Source organism: Vipera ursinii (assembly GCF_947247035.1).
Source record: "Vipera ursinii genome assembly, chromosome: 2".
Taxonomy (NCBI): Eukaryota; Metazoa; Chordata; class Lepidosauria; order Squamata; family Viperidae; genus Vipera; species Vipera ursinii.
The window spans coordinates 60079351-60096156 of record NC_139513.1 but is presented as its reverse complement, the minus strand read 5'-3'; the positions used below and the strand labels follow the sequence as shown (position 1 = coordinate 60096156).

The 16806-nt window shown below is 38.8% G+C and overlaps 1 protein-coding gene across 1 annotated transcript in view; it reads right to left on the bottom strand.

The window, feature by feature from the left end:
* The window catches only part of WNK2 (WNK lysine deficient protein kinase 2), a gene marked incomplete at both ends in the record, with an annotated part of 100970 nt that overhangs the window by 28353 nt on the left and 55811 nt on the right, over positions 1-16806 (bottom strand). Inside the window, 5 exons of the mRNA XM_083356926.1 lie at positions 610-1158; positions 7566-7757; positions 9143-9289; positions 9682-9878; positions 13826-14114. Of these exons, the coding sequence (XP_083213052.1) occupies positions 610-1158; positions 7566-7757; positions 9143-9289; positions 9682-9878; positions 13826-14114 (1374 nt within the window). The remainder of the gene's footprint in view (positions 1-609; positions 1159-7565; positions 7758-9142; positions 9290-9681; positions 9879-13825; positions 14115-16806) is intronic.

The window sequence follows — 16806 nt, the reverse complement described above, 5'->3', positions numbered from 1 at the left end:
CCTTACCTTATAATATTTTATATTTAAAATTAGTAGCTTCTTCTAAACTTGAAAAAAATGTACACTCTCTCTCACACACCTCTATATAACTATACAATATGGTATACAGATAAATATGTATCTTCAGCCAGTTTAAATTTGTAATTGTGAGAATGAAGAATTAAATATTTTTAAGTTCTTCTTTGTAAAATAAATATCTACTTTTAAAGAAACCAGCTATTCTAAAGAAATTACGCTATTCTGTAAACCTATTCATATAAGTGATTTAGTTTCATTAAGAAATTATCATTTTATAGTCTGATTGGAAAACGCTAACTGTAACTGGACATTAAGAGTTTTTTTCACTCCTGAGAAGAAATAATGTCACTTCCTGGGGCAGAAGTGACTTAAGCATTCTTTATCCTCTGACACAGCCTCTTCAAGCTGTCCTTCATGTTTAGTGTTTCACCATTCTAATCAATTCATTTTTAAGGATTCGGTTTCCTTATCCTTTCCTGATGGGCATTAATCTCCAAATTTCTTTTAAAATTTGAACTATCTACAGAGCTGACACTTGGGGAACTACTCCTATGATTTAAACCCACGAAAATCCAGTGTCAAATAGATTACCTGATTACCAGCCCCAGATGCAGACATAGCCTGTTCTGATGGATGAATTATGTTTGGCTGAATTGACTGTGGAAGTGAAGGCAGCATCTGCTGCTGTTGTGAAACAGCTTTCATATTCTGAATGTGGAGGGGAGAAGACACAGCTTCATTCTGTATTATTTGCTGAAGGGTAGCCTGGTACATTTGTTGTTGTGAAAGCTGGGCTACCACATGATGTGTTGGTAAAGCTGACACTCCTGGTGGAGGCATAGGAAGTAATGGTACTGGAGCAGCTGGCATATTTGGCACAATTGTTTGGCAGGGCAAGACCAAGGAAGCCACAGTAGTTTGAGGAAGGTTGACTGCTTGCATGGGGAGGGCAGGGGAATTTGATGACAGTGGCAGAGCTGAGTTCACAGGAAGGCTTGGTACTATCACAGCTGAAGGAAAATATTGAGAAGGAGCAGGGATGGGGGGCATATTTGCAGCAGGTATATCAGACAGGTTTGAAGGATGACTGTCAAGTCCTGCCAGAGGGGTAACTGCAGGAATAACGGGAAACTGAGGAATCTGGAAGAAAATATAATATATAAATTGCAAAAGCCCAGATGACATTAAATTAATTTATTTGCTTTTTTTATTAATAAAACAATTCCTCCTTTTTAAGCAACCCAGAGTATTTGGAGTAGGGGTAGCGCCTAAATCGTATCAATCAATAAAATGAAAAATGATTTCCATTCATTTTTTCACGAGTTGTTCTAGAATATTTCATAAATTGTTCTAGAGTAAGTGCAGGATAGGCTTTCAAAGCAACTACATGTTAACAGACCAATCCAAAATTAATACAAAGGAAATAGATAAAGCAAGCAGTAACCTATGAATAATCACTCATTGCATGTCTAGAAACATTTTAGGCAAATATCTGGCACGCTTGGATAGTACCTGATTTGGTATAGAGGGAGCCTCTGTCTGTTCAGACTCTTTTACTCACTTCAGTAGAGTATTATGTCCTTATGTTGCTATTCTCTCAACTGAAAGGAGAAATGACTACCCATGCATAAGCACAAGCACTTTGTCTACACTAAAACTGCTATGGTTTCCAAGTTTCTATTAATTAGTATATACATATATTGCATGTAACTTAGTCTCTTCCTAAATTGAACTCATGTGAGGATTTTGAATAATGCATTGGTGGACTAATAAATGGTAAAATTCAGCAATATTCAGAATGCAGATTAAGTGTGCATTTGAATTAGTGCAAGAAATTCCCCAATGCAGAGGATATGATGCTGCAGGAAGCAAGTATGTCAAGGATCAAGAGTGGGTATGGACAACTTATTATGTGTGTAAGAACAATACAGAAAAAGTATGACCATAGCAAGCATAACAAAGTAGATTCAGGCTGGGAGGAGCATATTAAAAAATGATAAACTGGAATATATTATCAAAAAAGTAAGTACAAGCATTTAAAGTAATTCCAATTATTTACAGCAGGATAGCAGCTGTATGTAAATGATGCTACTCACAATACAGATAGGCAAGTATAACAACGTTCAACATTATGCAACTTTGACAAAACCATTATTTAATATACATTCATCAATATCATCTTATAGCTTTGATACGAGGTATTAAATTCACTCATTATAACTATACAAAATGATTTGCATACTCATTTTTACTTCATCATTAAAAATAAGGCTAACCTTTAATTATGAAGAAAGTTGGATTTAAAAATGGATTATTCTGTAATAAAGTTTCAGGGATAGTTAAAAATGCATTTGTACTAGATTTACTTAATTCATTTCTTGGAACTACACCATATCATTGGGATTTCTGGAAGCTGCAGTCCTCTCAGATCTTTTAGACCTCAGATGGGTAAATATGTGGATTGTAATTTAGAAGGTAAGTGAAGCTTTGATAATTGTCCATGTTGAATGTGATCAGATTTTACAACAAACATCTTGCTTGTGAAAAACCTGATTTCGTTTAATGCAGTCATAGTTGAAGCTTGTACCTGTCCACCTACCCCAACACTTTCTATCTGTAGTTGCTTAATAGCTATAGGTAAAGGTAAAGGTTCCCCCGCACATGCATGCTAGTCGTTTCCAACTCTAGGGGCCGGTGCTCATCTCCGTTTCAAAGCCGAAGAGCCAGCGCTTGTCCAAGGACGTCTCCGTGGTCATGTGGCCGGCATGACTAGACGCCAAAGGCACACGGAACGCTGTTACCTTCCCACCGTAGTGGTCCCTATTTTTCTACTTGCATTTTTACGTGCTTTCGAACTGCTAGGTTGGCAGAAGCTGGGACGAGTAACAGGTGCTCACTCTGTTACGTGGCACTCGGGATTCGACCCGCCAAACTGCCGACCTTCTGATCGACAAGCTCAGCGTCCTAACCCACTGAGCCACCGCGTCCCTTAATAGCTATAGTAAGATGTAAAAACACAAAGAGCATCACATATTCTTTGAGGTTTCAGGGAGGGCTTATTTGGGCAAATGTGGTTGCACACTTACAAGAAGATCAAGCTACAAACGTTCCCCCCCCCCACTCTCTTAGCCCTAAGAGAGGAACCATCTGGGCTAAGGGTAAAGTCTGGAAAGAAAAGGGGATGGGATTAATCTCTGGATTAATTTTGATTTTATTGTATTCTGGAAACCTTAATCAGGACTCGCTTTTGGAGCTATTTAGGCAATTATGACAGGAACTGGGGGCAGGAATAATTGATTCCAAAATATTTGTACGGTATCATTTGTATAATGCCTAGGTAAGACCACACTAGAAATACTGCATCAAGTTTTGGTCATCAGGATGTAAAAAAAGATGTTGAGACTCTAGAAAAAAGAAGAGCAACAAGGGTGATCAGGGGACTGAAGGCTAAAACATATAAAGGAACAGTTGCTGGAATTGGGTATGTCTAGTTTAATGCAAAGCAGGACTAGGGATGACATGATAACAGTCTTCCAATATCTCAGGGGCTGCCAGAAAGAAGAGGGAGTCAAGCTATTCTCCAAAGCGCCTGAAGGCAGGACCAGAAGCAATGGATGGAAACTAGTCAAGGAGAGAAGCAACCTAGAACTAAGGAGAAATTTCCTGACAGTTAGAACAACTAATCAGTGGAACCACCTGCCTCCAGAAGTTGTGAATGCTCCACAACTAGAAGTTTTAAATAAGACAAACATTTGTCTGAAATGGTAATAAGGTTTCCAGCCTGAGCAGGGGGTTGGACTAGATGACCTCCAAGGTCCCTTCCAACTCTGTTATTCTGTTATCTTGGAACTGTCACTCTGAGTTTTTCTTATTATATGGAAGGACTTGAACAAATAGGGATTGCAGAAGAAGATGAATCACACATTCTGCTTTATCTCTTATTATTTATCTGATACCAGATTGCACTACAAGTCTATAATTAAACTGTTACAGCCTCATCTGCCAGCTATTGTTTTTCCTGAAAAACAAAAGAAGTAGAATTAAAACTGGAATAAATAGTAGAGGAAAATACATTAAAATCAGAAGGCTGAAGAAATAAAAGCATGAAGAAGCCTAAAAATGCATCAGCTGGCAAGGTTGTTTAGGAAACTGTGTCAACTGAAATGGGCCACCTGAGTTCTATTTCCTTACACCAAGTAGTGGAGGAGATATTGGAAAACAAACAGAACCACCAAAGAGAAAAGAAAAGATTGCTGGTTTTCTAAATGGGTGTCCAAGAAGTGGTGGGGAAAGAGCCCCTTTCCAGAATGAGAAAAAGGGGTAACGAGTTTATCACTTTCTGACACAGCTAGGGGGGAGCCATGGAAGGATGGAAGGAGAGAGAACTGGATTGAAGAGTCTGGGGAATGTAAAGCATGGGAATGCATGATTGCACTGGGTGCAGCTTTCATCTATTGTACTTGATTGCCCGTGATGGAGAGATGGTTATTTTGCACAATTTGAGTGTTTGGAGGAGGAGCTGAGAGCTGTGTTTCTCAAGCTTGGCACTTTCAAGATGTGTAGACTTCAGCTCCCAGAATTCCCTAACCAGCATGCCCATGCATCTTAAAGTTGCTAAGATTGAGATACTTTGACTAAGGGGGACAGAGATAGGGGAGAAAATCAGTAGGACCAAGCAAGGTAAAGTATAAAAGATTGGGAGTGCGGAAAGAGACACCCCAGAAGAAAAGGGTGTACTTCCATGCTGAAATTATAACACAAGCCAGACAAATGCATGACTGGACATTGTGGGCTCATACTGATTGTTCTAAATGTCAGCCGACAATAAATTCAGCCTCATATATGATTTAATTGTGGATGAGAGGACAGACCAGGCATGTGCCACTGAAGAAGAAAATTCAGCATTGTTTAAAGAGATGCTGATCCATCCACTCCTTAAAAGGAAAGCTCTTTTTCCTTCTTTGGGAAGGTTGTGGGAAAAGTGATGGGGCTGCAGTTAAAGAGAACACAAATTGTCTGAAGCAATGTCAGTCCAGATTCAAGCCCAGCATGAAACAAAAAACAACTGGTTGCCGTCAGGGATAACTTGAGTTGGGATTTGGATGGAGCAAATGCAACTGTCATTGTTTTCCCAGAGCTTTTAATAGCCTTGATATTGGACAAGATTCATCTGGGCAGGATATGAATGTCAGAATTGTGGTGATAGATGGGGAAATTTCTGGCTCTCAGTTGATTCATTATGGGGTGCTGTTCAACATCTACATAAATCCCCTGAGAGAAATATCTATCAGTTTGGATAACATGACACAAAGTTGCACATCTTCCACCTGAGCAAAATGGATGAGCCAGATATTATGTCCTGGGGTCTGGGCATGTGAGGATGTGGATAAGATGACCTTTTCTCAGTTTCAGCTGGTGTTCCACTTGCACACTTACCTGGCATAAAATGCATGGAGTAGAATGCAGTAATAAAATGCAATAATCTCATTTAGAATTTTTAGATTACTGAAATTTATTTTATATGGGACTGTTTCTGAAGACCACACAAAAACGTCAACATTTTTAATGCTTGTGGATTAGTCTTGATACTGCCACTGGATATTGTTGCTGCACTGGTTACCAGCATGTTTCTGAGTGCAATTTAAAATGCTAGCTTTAATGACTTGGGGTTGGATTTTTAAAAGAAAGCTTTTCCTGATAAAATTTGCCTGCCTGCTCTAGGCAGTCTGAGAATATCTACTTGGGTATTCCAGCCTACCAGAAGTTAAGAAAGGAAGAGACTTAAAGGTAGATTTCTCTGTAGAGGCTCCCCTTATATGCTTATCTTCCAAGGCAGGTATAAGGCCACTCTTAAGGCCATCCAGAAAGATACTGATGCTGAAGTCATTTTTATTTTATTATTAATTTTCCCTTTTTATGACCCTTATACCCTTAATCTGGGGTAGAGTCAGGGTGACTGGATGGAGCTGAGTATTTATTGGCTGGATGCCTTTCCTGATGCCTAGTTAGAGTTCTCAGCAGATATTTTTTTCTTTGTGTCTTAGGAGATAAACATCTGTTGCTACCTAGGACTGAACTCTCAAATTTCCAAGTGGGAGGCGAGTGTCTTCATCATCAGGCCATCACACTGCTTATATTTTTATTATATTGTTATTATTATAATATTACTACTATTCAGCTAGTTTGGTATATGATTAATGCACCAGGCTATAAACCAGGCAATTGTGAGTTCTAGTCCCGCCTTAGGCACAAAGCCAACTGGGCACCTTAGGGCAGTTCTCCTTCTCTCAGCCCTAAGAAGGAGGCAATGGCAAGCCACTTCTGAGAAACTTTGCCAAGAAAACTGGAGGGACTTGACCTGGTATTCTCTGAGTATCGGACATGATTCAATGAAAAAAAAATATTACTGTAGTATGTTATTGCTAGAATCCAGTTGAATTTTAGGTGCTATTTATATGTCATAAACAATTGTTGTCATGAGACTATGAGGCATTTTGGAAATATGGTCAAAACATTTTATGGTCTTATAGATTTTTTATTGCATGAGAATTTGTTTTTTAAAAAATGTGGTAACCACCTAAATAAATGAATATACTACACTCCATGCAAATAGTGTGAATATTCTGACAACAATTGTAAATGATAGTGCTAAATAAAGAACTGTGATCTAGTTCAAATGAAATACTAGACCACTCATTTCCAATTTAACAGTATGTTGTATGAGCTTATTATACTTCTGTACTCAAATTATAATTTGAACCAAAGGCTGAAGTTTCCAATATCTTAAAAAATGCATGTTTTCTTTATATATGCACTAATTATACACAGAGAGAAATTCGCTATCTGTCCACTTTATGTCAGCAGAGCGTATTCTTTTCCCCTTTTAAAATTAAAATTTCTTTTTCTTTTCCATTACTCATTTTTTAAAATGTTCATCAAGTTACTATAATATGTAAATGACACAGTTCTCATATTCATATAGCTGTCTTTTTGGTGCCAACATGAGAAAGTCATACATGATATACTGGCGTAGGCCTTCATGGCTGGCATCAAAGAAGGAGTGATGAGGTTTTCAGTCTGAATGGTCATGATCGAGTTTCATTTTGTTCTAACATTTTGCCAGCAGCTGTGGCTAGCTTCTTCAGAGCCCCATTTGTGATGTACATCTTAGCACTGAGGCAGATTGGGCTCATGTATCTAACAGGTATCTAGCAAGCTGCTCTCTGTTTGGTCCACATTATGGAAAGCCAAGTTATGGAAGGCCAAGAAAGTTGCTTCTTGATTGGTTCCTTATCTCATTGGTCCATTTTGAAGAAATTCCAAGAGCTGGGCTACTTTGAGCCAGTGGCATATTGTTTAACTTTTCTGAATTTTTTAATTTTATTTTTTCATTTATTATGGCACTAGGTAATAAATAGCTAGATTTTTTTAATAATACAATGTTACAACAAAAGTCAATTGATGCATGAAAACACTTCCATGTTTCTAGCACTATGAAGTCTTCACACCAAAATGAGGAACCTTATTGAGTGCTACAACAGACTTACTTGACCAGGTGGAACTGGGGGAAGTGACTGCACAGGGGGGACCTGCAGAGGTGCCAGTGGTGCACTGCTAGCTGCCAGGTGAGAACCAGGTGTTTGAAACTGGGACAACAGGTGAGGTGCAGGTTGTTGTACTGAGCACATGGGCTGGTTGCTGAGAATTTGCTGTAAAGGAGCTGGGGTTGAGATGGATTGCTGATCAAATTAAAAAGAAACATCATATAGGTTTTTGAAGTGCCATCAGCATAGATTGGAGAAGCAGTCATAGGCAAACAAGAAACAAACAACAAACTTGCTTTTTAAAAATATAGTTAATAGATTGAAAATCTACAAAATCTACAAAATGGCCATGGTGAGAGGCTTTAGAGTAGAATATATGTATGGAATTCTATTTTTCTGCTATATTCTGAAAAGATATTGGTTCCAGGTTTAATGCCTTTTGGATGACTATGTCTTGGTATAATAATAATCATGGTTCCCATTTCTGAATTGGCAAACTATGATTACCAGATTCACAAAAAAGCCAAACAAGTCAACATCAAATTGCAATCCAATATTCCAACTGTTTATTATTTGTTATTGTTATGTATTATTTTAATGTCTTACTGGCTTTTAGTGTGTTTGTAAGCTGCTCAGATGGGTGGCATACAAGTCAAATAAATGAATAAGTAAATAAATTGTTCCAAAGCTGATTTGGATACATTTACGCATGCAAATGTATGCCCAAACTCAAACTAAATATTGTCTGGAAATAATGATACATCCATGGCTAGATACTTCTCCCTTTCTCATGATCAACTACTAGTGAAATTAGCCCAATAAATTTTATTTATTTGTTTGTTTGAAGAAAGAGTGGCAAAAGAAAATGATAAAGCTGTCCATTGTCAAGCTAAGAAAATATATATTAGAAATAACATTTTTAAAGTCCAAATAATGAGGTCAATCTCTTCTACTCTGAGAAACAAACTTAAAAGAAGTCAAGAATTAATCTTGAGTTTGCTATAGGGTGAAGGAAGAAATTAAAGCTTTCTCTCTTTCTTACAAAAGCATCCATAGGTGAGATTTTAAAAGTCCTGCTGATGGTTGTGGCAGCACAATCAAAGCTCTGCCCTTTGTACATGTGTGTAATGTCAATTAAAACACAAAAGGAGTAGGGCTTCAATTATACTACCACAACTGCCTTCTTGTTTTGATACTTCACTACAGATGCTACTGCTGTCCTACTTGTTAATTTACTCATTAATCTATTGCTGCACTTAAAATTTAATAAAAAATCTTCCATTACAGTATAAAATGGACAATCAAGCCTATAATGCAAGTTACATAATGGTTTTAAGCTTAATAGGAAAAAAGAGAGCCAGATAAGGCAACAGGCTACAAACCTGAAGAATGTGAAATCTAGTCCTGCCTAAGACATGAAGTCTCTAGTTGACCATGGACTAAACACCCTCTCTTAGCCCTAGGAAGGAAGTAATGGCAAACTAGTTTTGAAAACCCTCCTGCAGGATGGTTGCCATGAGTGTATTTTGAAGATATGGAGGGGGAGGGGGAAGAGAAAGGCAGAATATGTCATTTCTTACCTGCTGGCTGATTAATACAGGTTGAGGTTGTCTCATCTGCACAGGGGCAACTGAGGTGGGAAATGGAATTGGAATTGCTGGTTCTGGATAAAGTTGTGGCCGTGGAGGCACAACAGGAGTTGGACCCTGAACCACTGAAAGTCCAGGCTGGGAAGGAAGGTAGGAAGACATTACTTTAGAAAACTATTGTCTATAAAAACTCTCAACAGCCTACCTTATCATTCTGAAAGTATATAGCTGTTCAAGCTATTTAGTAAAGTAATTAATATTAATAATTCAGATTAACTAAGTAGATCTATTGCTATGACAATATCCATTAAAATAAAAATGTCTAGGCAATAGATTTTCCACCCTTTTTGCTTCATATTAAATAAAATAGTAAGTAAAGAAACATAGGAGATAGGATATGTGACTCCGTTTATATTTACTGTATGAACATGACTAAGAAAAATGGTTAGCTGTACAGGCTTGTGAAGTTATGCAATTATTCAATCATTTTAAAAACTTCATATCTGAAAATTGAAGAAGACTATACTTACTATTGAGGGTTGCTGGTAGGGCCCTATCTGCTGAAGACCATGTGGCAAAGTCTGGCTCTCACTGAGAGGCGGGCTATAAACGCGCTGAACAGCTGGAGGTATTGCATCAGGAATAGACGAATAGATCACACTTTGCTGGCTACTCTGGGAGTCTGAGTACACAGTTGATCCTTGACCACTGTCAAATGTGCTATCAGCTGAAACATTGTTAATATTGATTTTTTAAAAAATGGAATGGTTTCATAAACTGAAAGCAAAGTATTATTCGTATTGTACAAAGGCTATCTGATCTTACTCGAGATCTTAATTTGGAGCTTTAGAAATAGCAATGCAAAGTTTAGGGTACTTCAGAAGTCAGTCAATCTGAATCAATAATGAATCAGATCTAATGCATGATGTGGGGGGAAGAACCCTTATTTTTCTACTATCAAAATTAGAAATTGATAGAGATTTACATAACACTTCAACATGGCTGCAGGAAGGAACTGGGATTTTGTGTAATAGAAACCACTTAGCAACCCTTGGAGTGGACTGGCAGCGGATTCACTTCACTTTCTGACCAGATTTAAAACCACAGGATTTTTTTTTCTGTTTTAAGTGTTAAATTTCAAAGGTTGAAAGAAAAGTAACTAAACCAAATCCATAAACTAGAAATGAGTTGTTCCCAATTATATCTAAATTGGGACATGAGCCTGTGGGGAATATATAAAATGCAGACATGACTGACTGGAGAAATTTTGAAAAATTGGCTGGCTACATTTCTTTCTACAAACATTCAAATTTTTATAAGAATTTGTCATAGTCTGCAGTCTAACCAACAGTCTATAAATTTTCATAGGTAAATGCAATATTGAGAGCCTGCTTGGTGTAGGGGTTAAGGCAGCAGGCTGGAAACCAGAAGATAAAAGTCTATGAGTTGTTGTCCCACTTAGGCACACAGTCAGCTTGGTAACCTTGAGCCAGTCACTCTCTTACCTTAGGAAGAAGGCAAAGGCCATTTCCAAAAAACTGCAGGGATTGCATTGCCAAAAAACCTGCAGGGATTAGTCCAGACTCCAGACAGTCTCCAGGAGTTAACACTGACTCAAAGATATGCACACACAAAAAATAACATTGCTGTACAGTGGGGGGTCTTCAAACTTGGCCCTTTTATGACTTGTGGACTTCAACTCCCAGAATTCCCCAGCCAGGCACGCTGGCTGAAGAATTCTGGGAGTTGAAGTCCACAAGTCATAAAAGGGCCAAGTTTGAAGACCCCTGCTGTACAGGTAATCTCGACTTACAACAGCTTGTTTAGTGACTTTTCGAAGTTGCAACAGCATTGGGAAAAGTGACTTATGACCATTTTTTACACTTATAACTGTGACAGCATCCCCATGGTCATGTGATTAAAATTCACATGCTTGGCAACTGGTTCATACTTATGACGGCCACAGTATCCCAGGGTCATGTGATCCCCTTTTGCAACCTTCTGTCAAGCAAAGTCAATGGGGGAGCAAGAATCACTTAACAACTGTGTTACTAATTTAACAACTGCAATGATTCACTTAACAAGTGTGGCAAGAAAAGTCACAGAATGGGGCAAAACTCACTTAACAAATTTCTCGCTTAGCAACATAAATTCTGGGGTCAATTGAACTTGTAACTCGAGGACTACCTATGTCTACCAAATATTTGTTAGTGAGTTTCAAAGTGCTGTTCAGGCTGATAGTGCCAACTTTTTATATTATAGTAGTAATCTGAGTTATTAATTTATTAATAACTTATATTAAATTAATTAATTAATTTTCTAATAAAAGTAAAGATTACAATTAAAAAGATGGGGAAGAAGGGAAAAGGATGTTCAGAGAGGGAGGTGGAATCTTCCCTTAATCCCTCAACCACCTCCAGCAGGATTCACCCCTTTGGGCAGGCGGTGGCAGTCAGCATAAATTATTTGAAATTCTGTATATTTTTGCTTTCCTTCCAGAGAGAATAATGAAGCACCACAGGACCACTGGAAATAGCTCACATTTTAAAAAATGCCACTAGACAATAATATCTGAGTTTGCTGAAGTATATAAATAAACTGTTTTGTTAATATTGTATACTTCTAGTAAGGTTAAATTATAAATGTATCCCCCAAATTATACCAAATGAAATAATTTGGACATACGTGTTTCTATATAATAACAAATGATGTCAAAAAAAATATAACTAGATGAATTTTCATCAGTGAAGGATTGGTTGAAAAATCCAAATATGAGGCTTTCAAACACAGATGAAATTAACTTTCCCAATATGTATGCAAAAATGCATACTGCTTCCTGCTGCTAGTATTTAAGAATATTAAAAATGTGTTGTGCATGGGTTTTGTATACATATTGGGACAGTTAATTTTGTCTGTTTGGAAGCCTCATTTCTGGATTTTTCAGTCAATCCTTCACTGATGAACATTCACCCATCTTTCCAAATTTAAAAAACAATAACTCCTTTCAGTTTTACTTATCTAAGTTTATGGAGCTTTTTTGGATACTTAATAATGTAGAGGTTTATAGAATAGGAAAATATAATCTAATTATAGGAATCATCTAACCACAAAAATGAAGACAACTCTACAAAGCTGAAGCAGCAGTTGGAAGCCAAACATGGATTCTGTTATCATCTGTTGTACACAGATTGCTAAATTATTTATGTACATTTCTGCTCTATTTGAATATCACCAGCAGCATCAAGGAAATTATTTATAGGGCTTTTAGACTTAAAAACATTGTGCAAGCATTGGCACAACATATGACGCCAATAATTTACAGTACTGAAACAACTAATTGAGAGTAGAAACTCAGAAAAAAAGATTATTTTTAAAATGTTTCTGCACTGTGAAGGAGAGATTTTAATTCTTATCTAATGTAATTAAATATATATAGGTCTTCAAGCAGCAGTCTCAGAATCTTTAAATATTTTCAGTAATGTAAGAAAATTGTAATTATTATCTTGACTAAACCTAGAACGGTATTTCCTAAGTCAAAGTACACGTTGGCTCACTTTCATACTGTATACTGTAAGCAGTCCTACCAACACTAGACTGGGCATAATTAGCTTGTTTTAGAAGGTAAATTCAATACAGTTCAAAGGGTTGGCTATATTAACGTCAGAGAATGGTTGATGGTCTTTATTAACCACCACCACATGAGGGCACTTCCTCTGTGTTCATTTTTATGATCACATGGTTTCTATAAGACGGGAGGAGAGAGAGCCTTTACTTCATAAACTGACAAGGTTTCCCTTCAAATCCCAGGGGAATTCACTTCCTCCCTGCTTTAAATTTATTGAACGATACAAATTCAATTATGTACAATCTTAATGGAAACTATTTATTGATAACTTAGTAGATATTTATTGTTCTTGCATATTTTTAGCATATATTTATTTGTTCTTGTAAAAGTCCATGCAACCAAAGTCCTGGCTCATCAATCCATCAGAGTTAGAATTCTTCAGAATTTTAACATAGTAGGAAGAAGCTTAGGCATGTTAAGTTTCAACTGGTTAGGCCAGGGGTGTCAAACTCAATTTCATTGAGGGCCACATCAGCATTGCAGTTGCCCTCAGGGGGCCGGGTGGGTATGGCCAGGGTGGGCGTGGCCTACTGGGTAGGCATGGCTAGAGTGCGTATGGCCTACTGGGTGGGCGTGGCCAGCTCTACATCGTTTGCATCAAGGGTGCCTATGGGGGCCTGGGCAGGAGTGGGACAGATCTGAGGGTCTCTGACAGAAGGAGGGTCCCTGGGCCAGGGCCAAGGCAGTAGGGGCTGTTCCTCAATGTTTCCAGGATGGCTTCGTGGGCCACATTAAACCACTTCGCGGGCCAGATTCAGCCCCCAGGCCTTGTGTTTGACATCTCTGGTTTAGACCAATAAAAACAGAGATGCTAATTCAGATGACATATTAAGCAAACTAGGTATGGAATACTTCATGTTTGATAATTATCCCCTTCAGCCAGAGTAGCAGGAGCTATTAAAGAGTCTATGTTAACATACTTATTCCTGCTAAACCAGAATTCTGAAGAGTTTTGGCTTACTGCAGTGCACAAACATGGCCAGTGACAACCATTCAGGGTATTTGTACTACATCCTTATATACCAACACAGAACACCTACTAAACTTACATGCAAGTGAAGTGATGCTTGTGGGCAGATTTTGTTGAGAAAGATGCTGGTCCACTTCAGGCTCATCTGGTTCTGATGGAATCTGATGACCAGCGTGAGAAATGTGTGTAATCTGAAGTGGTTGTGCTTGTGTGACCTTCATTTTTTCTAAGCTTTCAGGATCCCGATGATCTTCTGAATGCAACATGGGCCATATCCTCTCTCTTCTCCACTGTATTAAGGCTACTCTGTCACGTATTGATTTTGCAATTATTTTGACATCACTTTCATGAAAGAATCCAGCATCAACCTGAAATAAAAGGTTTTCAACAACAAATCCATATTTTCACATCATGGAGCCCCACATGCCCACTCCCTATTCCAGGGGTGTCAAACTCATCACGTCACGTGACATGTCACAATGTATCACAACTTTTTTCCCATTGCCAGAGCTGGGGTGAGCGCAGTTTCAGCATGACGCATCCAGCCCATGGGCTGGCAGTTTGACACCCCTGCTTATCATCCACTTTTAGTAATTGAATAGAGTGTTAAGATTCTAAATCACCAGTCTGAGGTTTTTTATATGTGTGGCTGATTAGTTTGCAGAAACATCATTTAGAATTACATATAATAGGTAGAGGTCCAAGGTTTTCATTCATAAAATAATTTTCAAAAACAGTACAAGTTGTATCTGAAACATTTTTTTAAAAAAAAAGCAGAGAAGCAATTGCAAAACTATGATCAATTGACATATTTTTATAAGTCATTATTGGCTATGAATGGCTATTGTCTATATCACTGTTAGAGCTATTATAAATATTCCTAGAACTTCATATAAAATAAATTCATAGTGGGGATATTTTTTAATCCAACTGTAACAAGATGGTAAAGGGGGGCGGGCATTTTTGGGAATATTTACAACCACAATTGGCATCAAAATCATATAATCTCATTGTCTGATTCATGAATAAACCAAATAAGAAATTTCCCATTTGCAATGCAATTTGAGAAAAGTAATTTTTCAGGAAGAAGCTCCCATACTATATTTCAAGCATTTAAATTCACTTTTCCAAAATGATAGGTAGCTAAATCCAAATACCCTGGCAGTATTGCAGGCTAATTCTTCCCACAACCTGGAGTTTGATTCTGATCAGCTCAAGTTTGATTCAGACTTCCATCCTGCAGAAGTCGATAAAATGAGGACCCAGACTGTTGGGTGCAATATGCTGACTCTATGAACTGCCTAGAGCGGGCTGTAAAGCACTATGGGGTGGTATATAAGTTTATCTGCTATTGCTATCCATAGATTACTGGATGAAAGATCCTGTTTCTTAATTAGGCTGTAAGGTTCAATTGGATCTGTTGCTATTGTACCAGCTTCTCTACTGCATTGCAACCTGCCTGTCTGATTTTCTTGACTCTGGCTGGGCTACCTGCCAGACACACACCCACACCCACACACCCTGTGATACACAGAAACTTCCAATTTTGGTTGTGGAGGAAGTGGCCCAGCCTTAGTGCACCATCTAATTGTATTTCTGGACTTTCAACTCCTGCTGGCAGTCCTCAAAGAAGAGCCTTTTATACAGTGACACCTGCCCCGTGGAACATCGTTCTTCCTGAGATTAGGTTGGCATCTATCTGGCTTGCCTTTTTCAATGCCTTCAGTATCTTGTTTGTGTCCCTGATCCAGGGCCCATGTGACAGAGCCCATGCCTTGGCTGTTTGGAAAACTTTTTATGATGCATTGATTTTTGGGTTATTACTAGAAATTGCATGTACTTTTATTGTAAAGTTGTGCCCTACCTAGAGTGATGTACTTGGATGACCTGGGCCAGTGGTGCACAGTTGTCTTGCTATGTGTGAATGACCCTCAGAGATGGGGTGGGGGAAGAAATGCTGCCTAGAGAAAAATCAGATAAGACCGGAGGGAGTGCAGTTGTCGCACAATGGATGTTTATAGGTATCTCTTGCCTTAAAGGAAGAAGTACTACAACTGTGCCATGACCACAAAACAGCAGGGCATGGGGAGTTAGAGTCAACCTTTGCTGAGCTGGCTGGATTACTGCAACTCCTAGAGACCCAGCTGCAGTTCTGTATTTTCTCTAGATTTCTTCACAGATCTTCGTCCAATGCATGGCTATACTACCATATTTGTAGTATTGGATTTATTTACCAAATAGGTCCATTTTATTATTTTTAAGGGCCTCCCAATCAGTGGTGGGATTCAGCCAGTTCGCACCAGTTCTGGTAGCTAATTTTTTGTTGCCCAAGCCCAGAATGGAGTTCTGGAAGCAGCATCCACAGAGAGAACCAGTTGTTTACATATTTGAATCCCACCACTGCTCCTAATGGGCTAGGACAGGGGTCGGCAACCTGAAAAAGGAAAAGAGCCACCGGGAACCGGTTCCATCACACATAAAAAAAGTGGGAGCCGCATGCGTGGACGTGCGTGGTTGCCATTTTTTTTATGTGTGATGGAACCGGTTCCCGGTTGCGCGACGGCGACGGCCCGTCTGCAAAGCTGCCACTTTCGGCAGCCTGCAAACGTGCCGCGGCAGCTTTCTCAAAGAGCAGCGCTGCTGCCCGTTCGCGCGGAGGTACGCGTGCACCTCTCCAAATGGGCGGTGCCACTCTCCATTTGGAGAGGTGCGCGCGCACCACTGCCCGTTCGAAGAGGTGCGTGTGCACCGGGCAGATGGGAGCCGCAGGAGACGGCTCAAAGAGCCGCATGCGGCTCCGGAGCTGCGGGTTGCCGGCCCGTGGCCTAGGAAATAGCTCAACTCTTTGAACTACGTCTTTAAACATGATCTAAACGTTCTAGTTCTTTAAACACAGAAGACTGGTCAGCCATATCATCAAAGACCCAGGATATCAATTCACTTCCAAATAATGGAGAGCCCTCTTGCACTATTCTGTTGTGGTAAAATATAATGACTTCTATGTCAAAGAGAAATATTTTGCTTCATGTTCTGATTAATCTCCATTGTAGGCAGTAAATC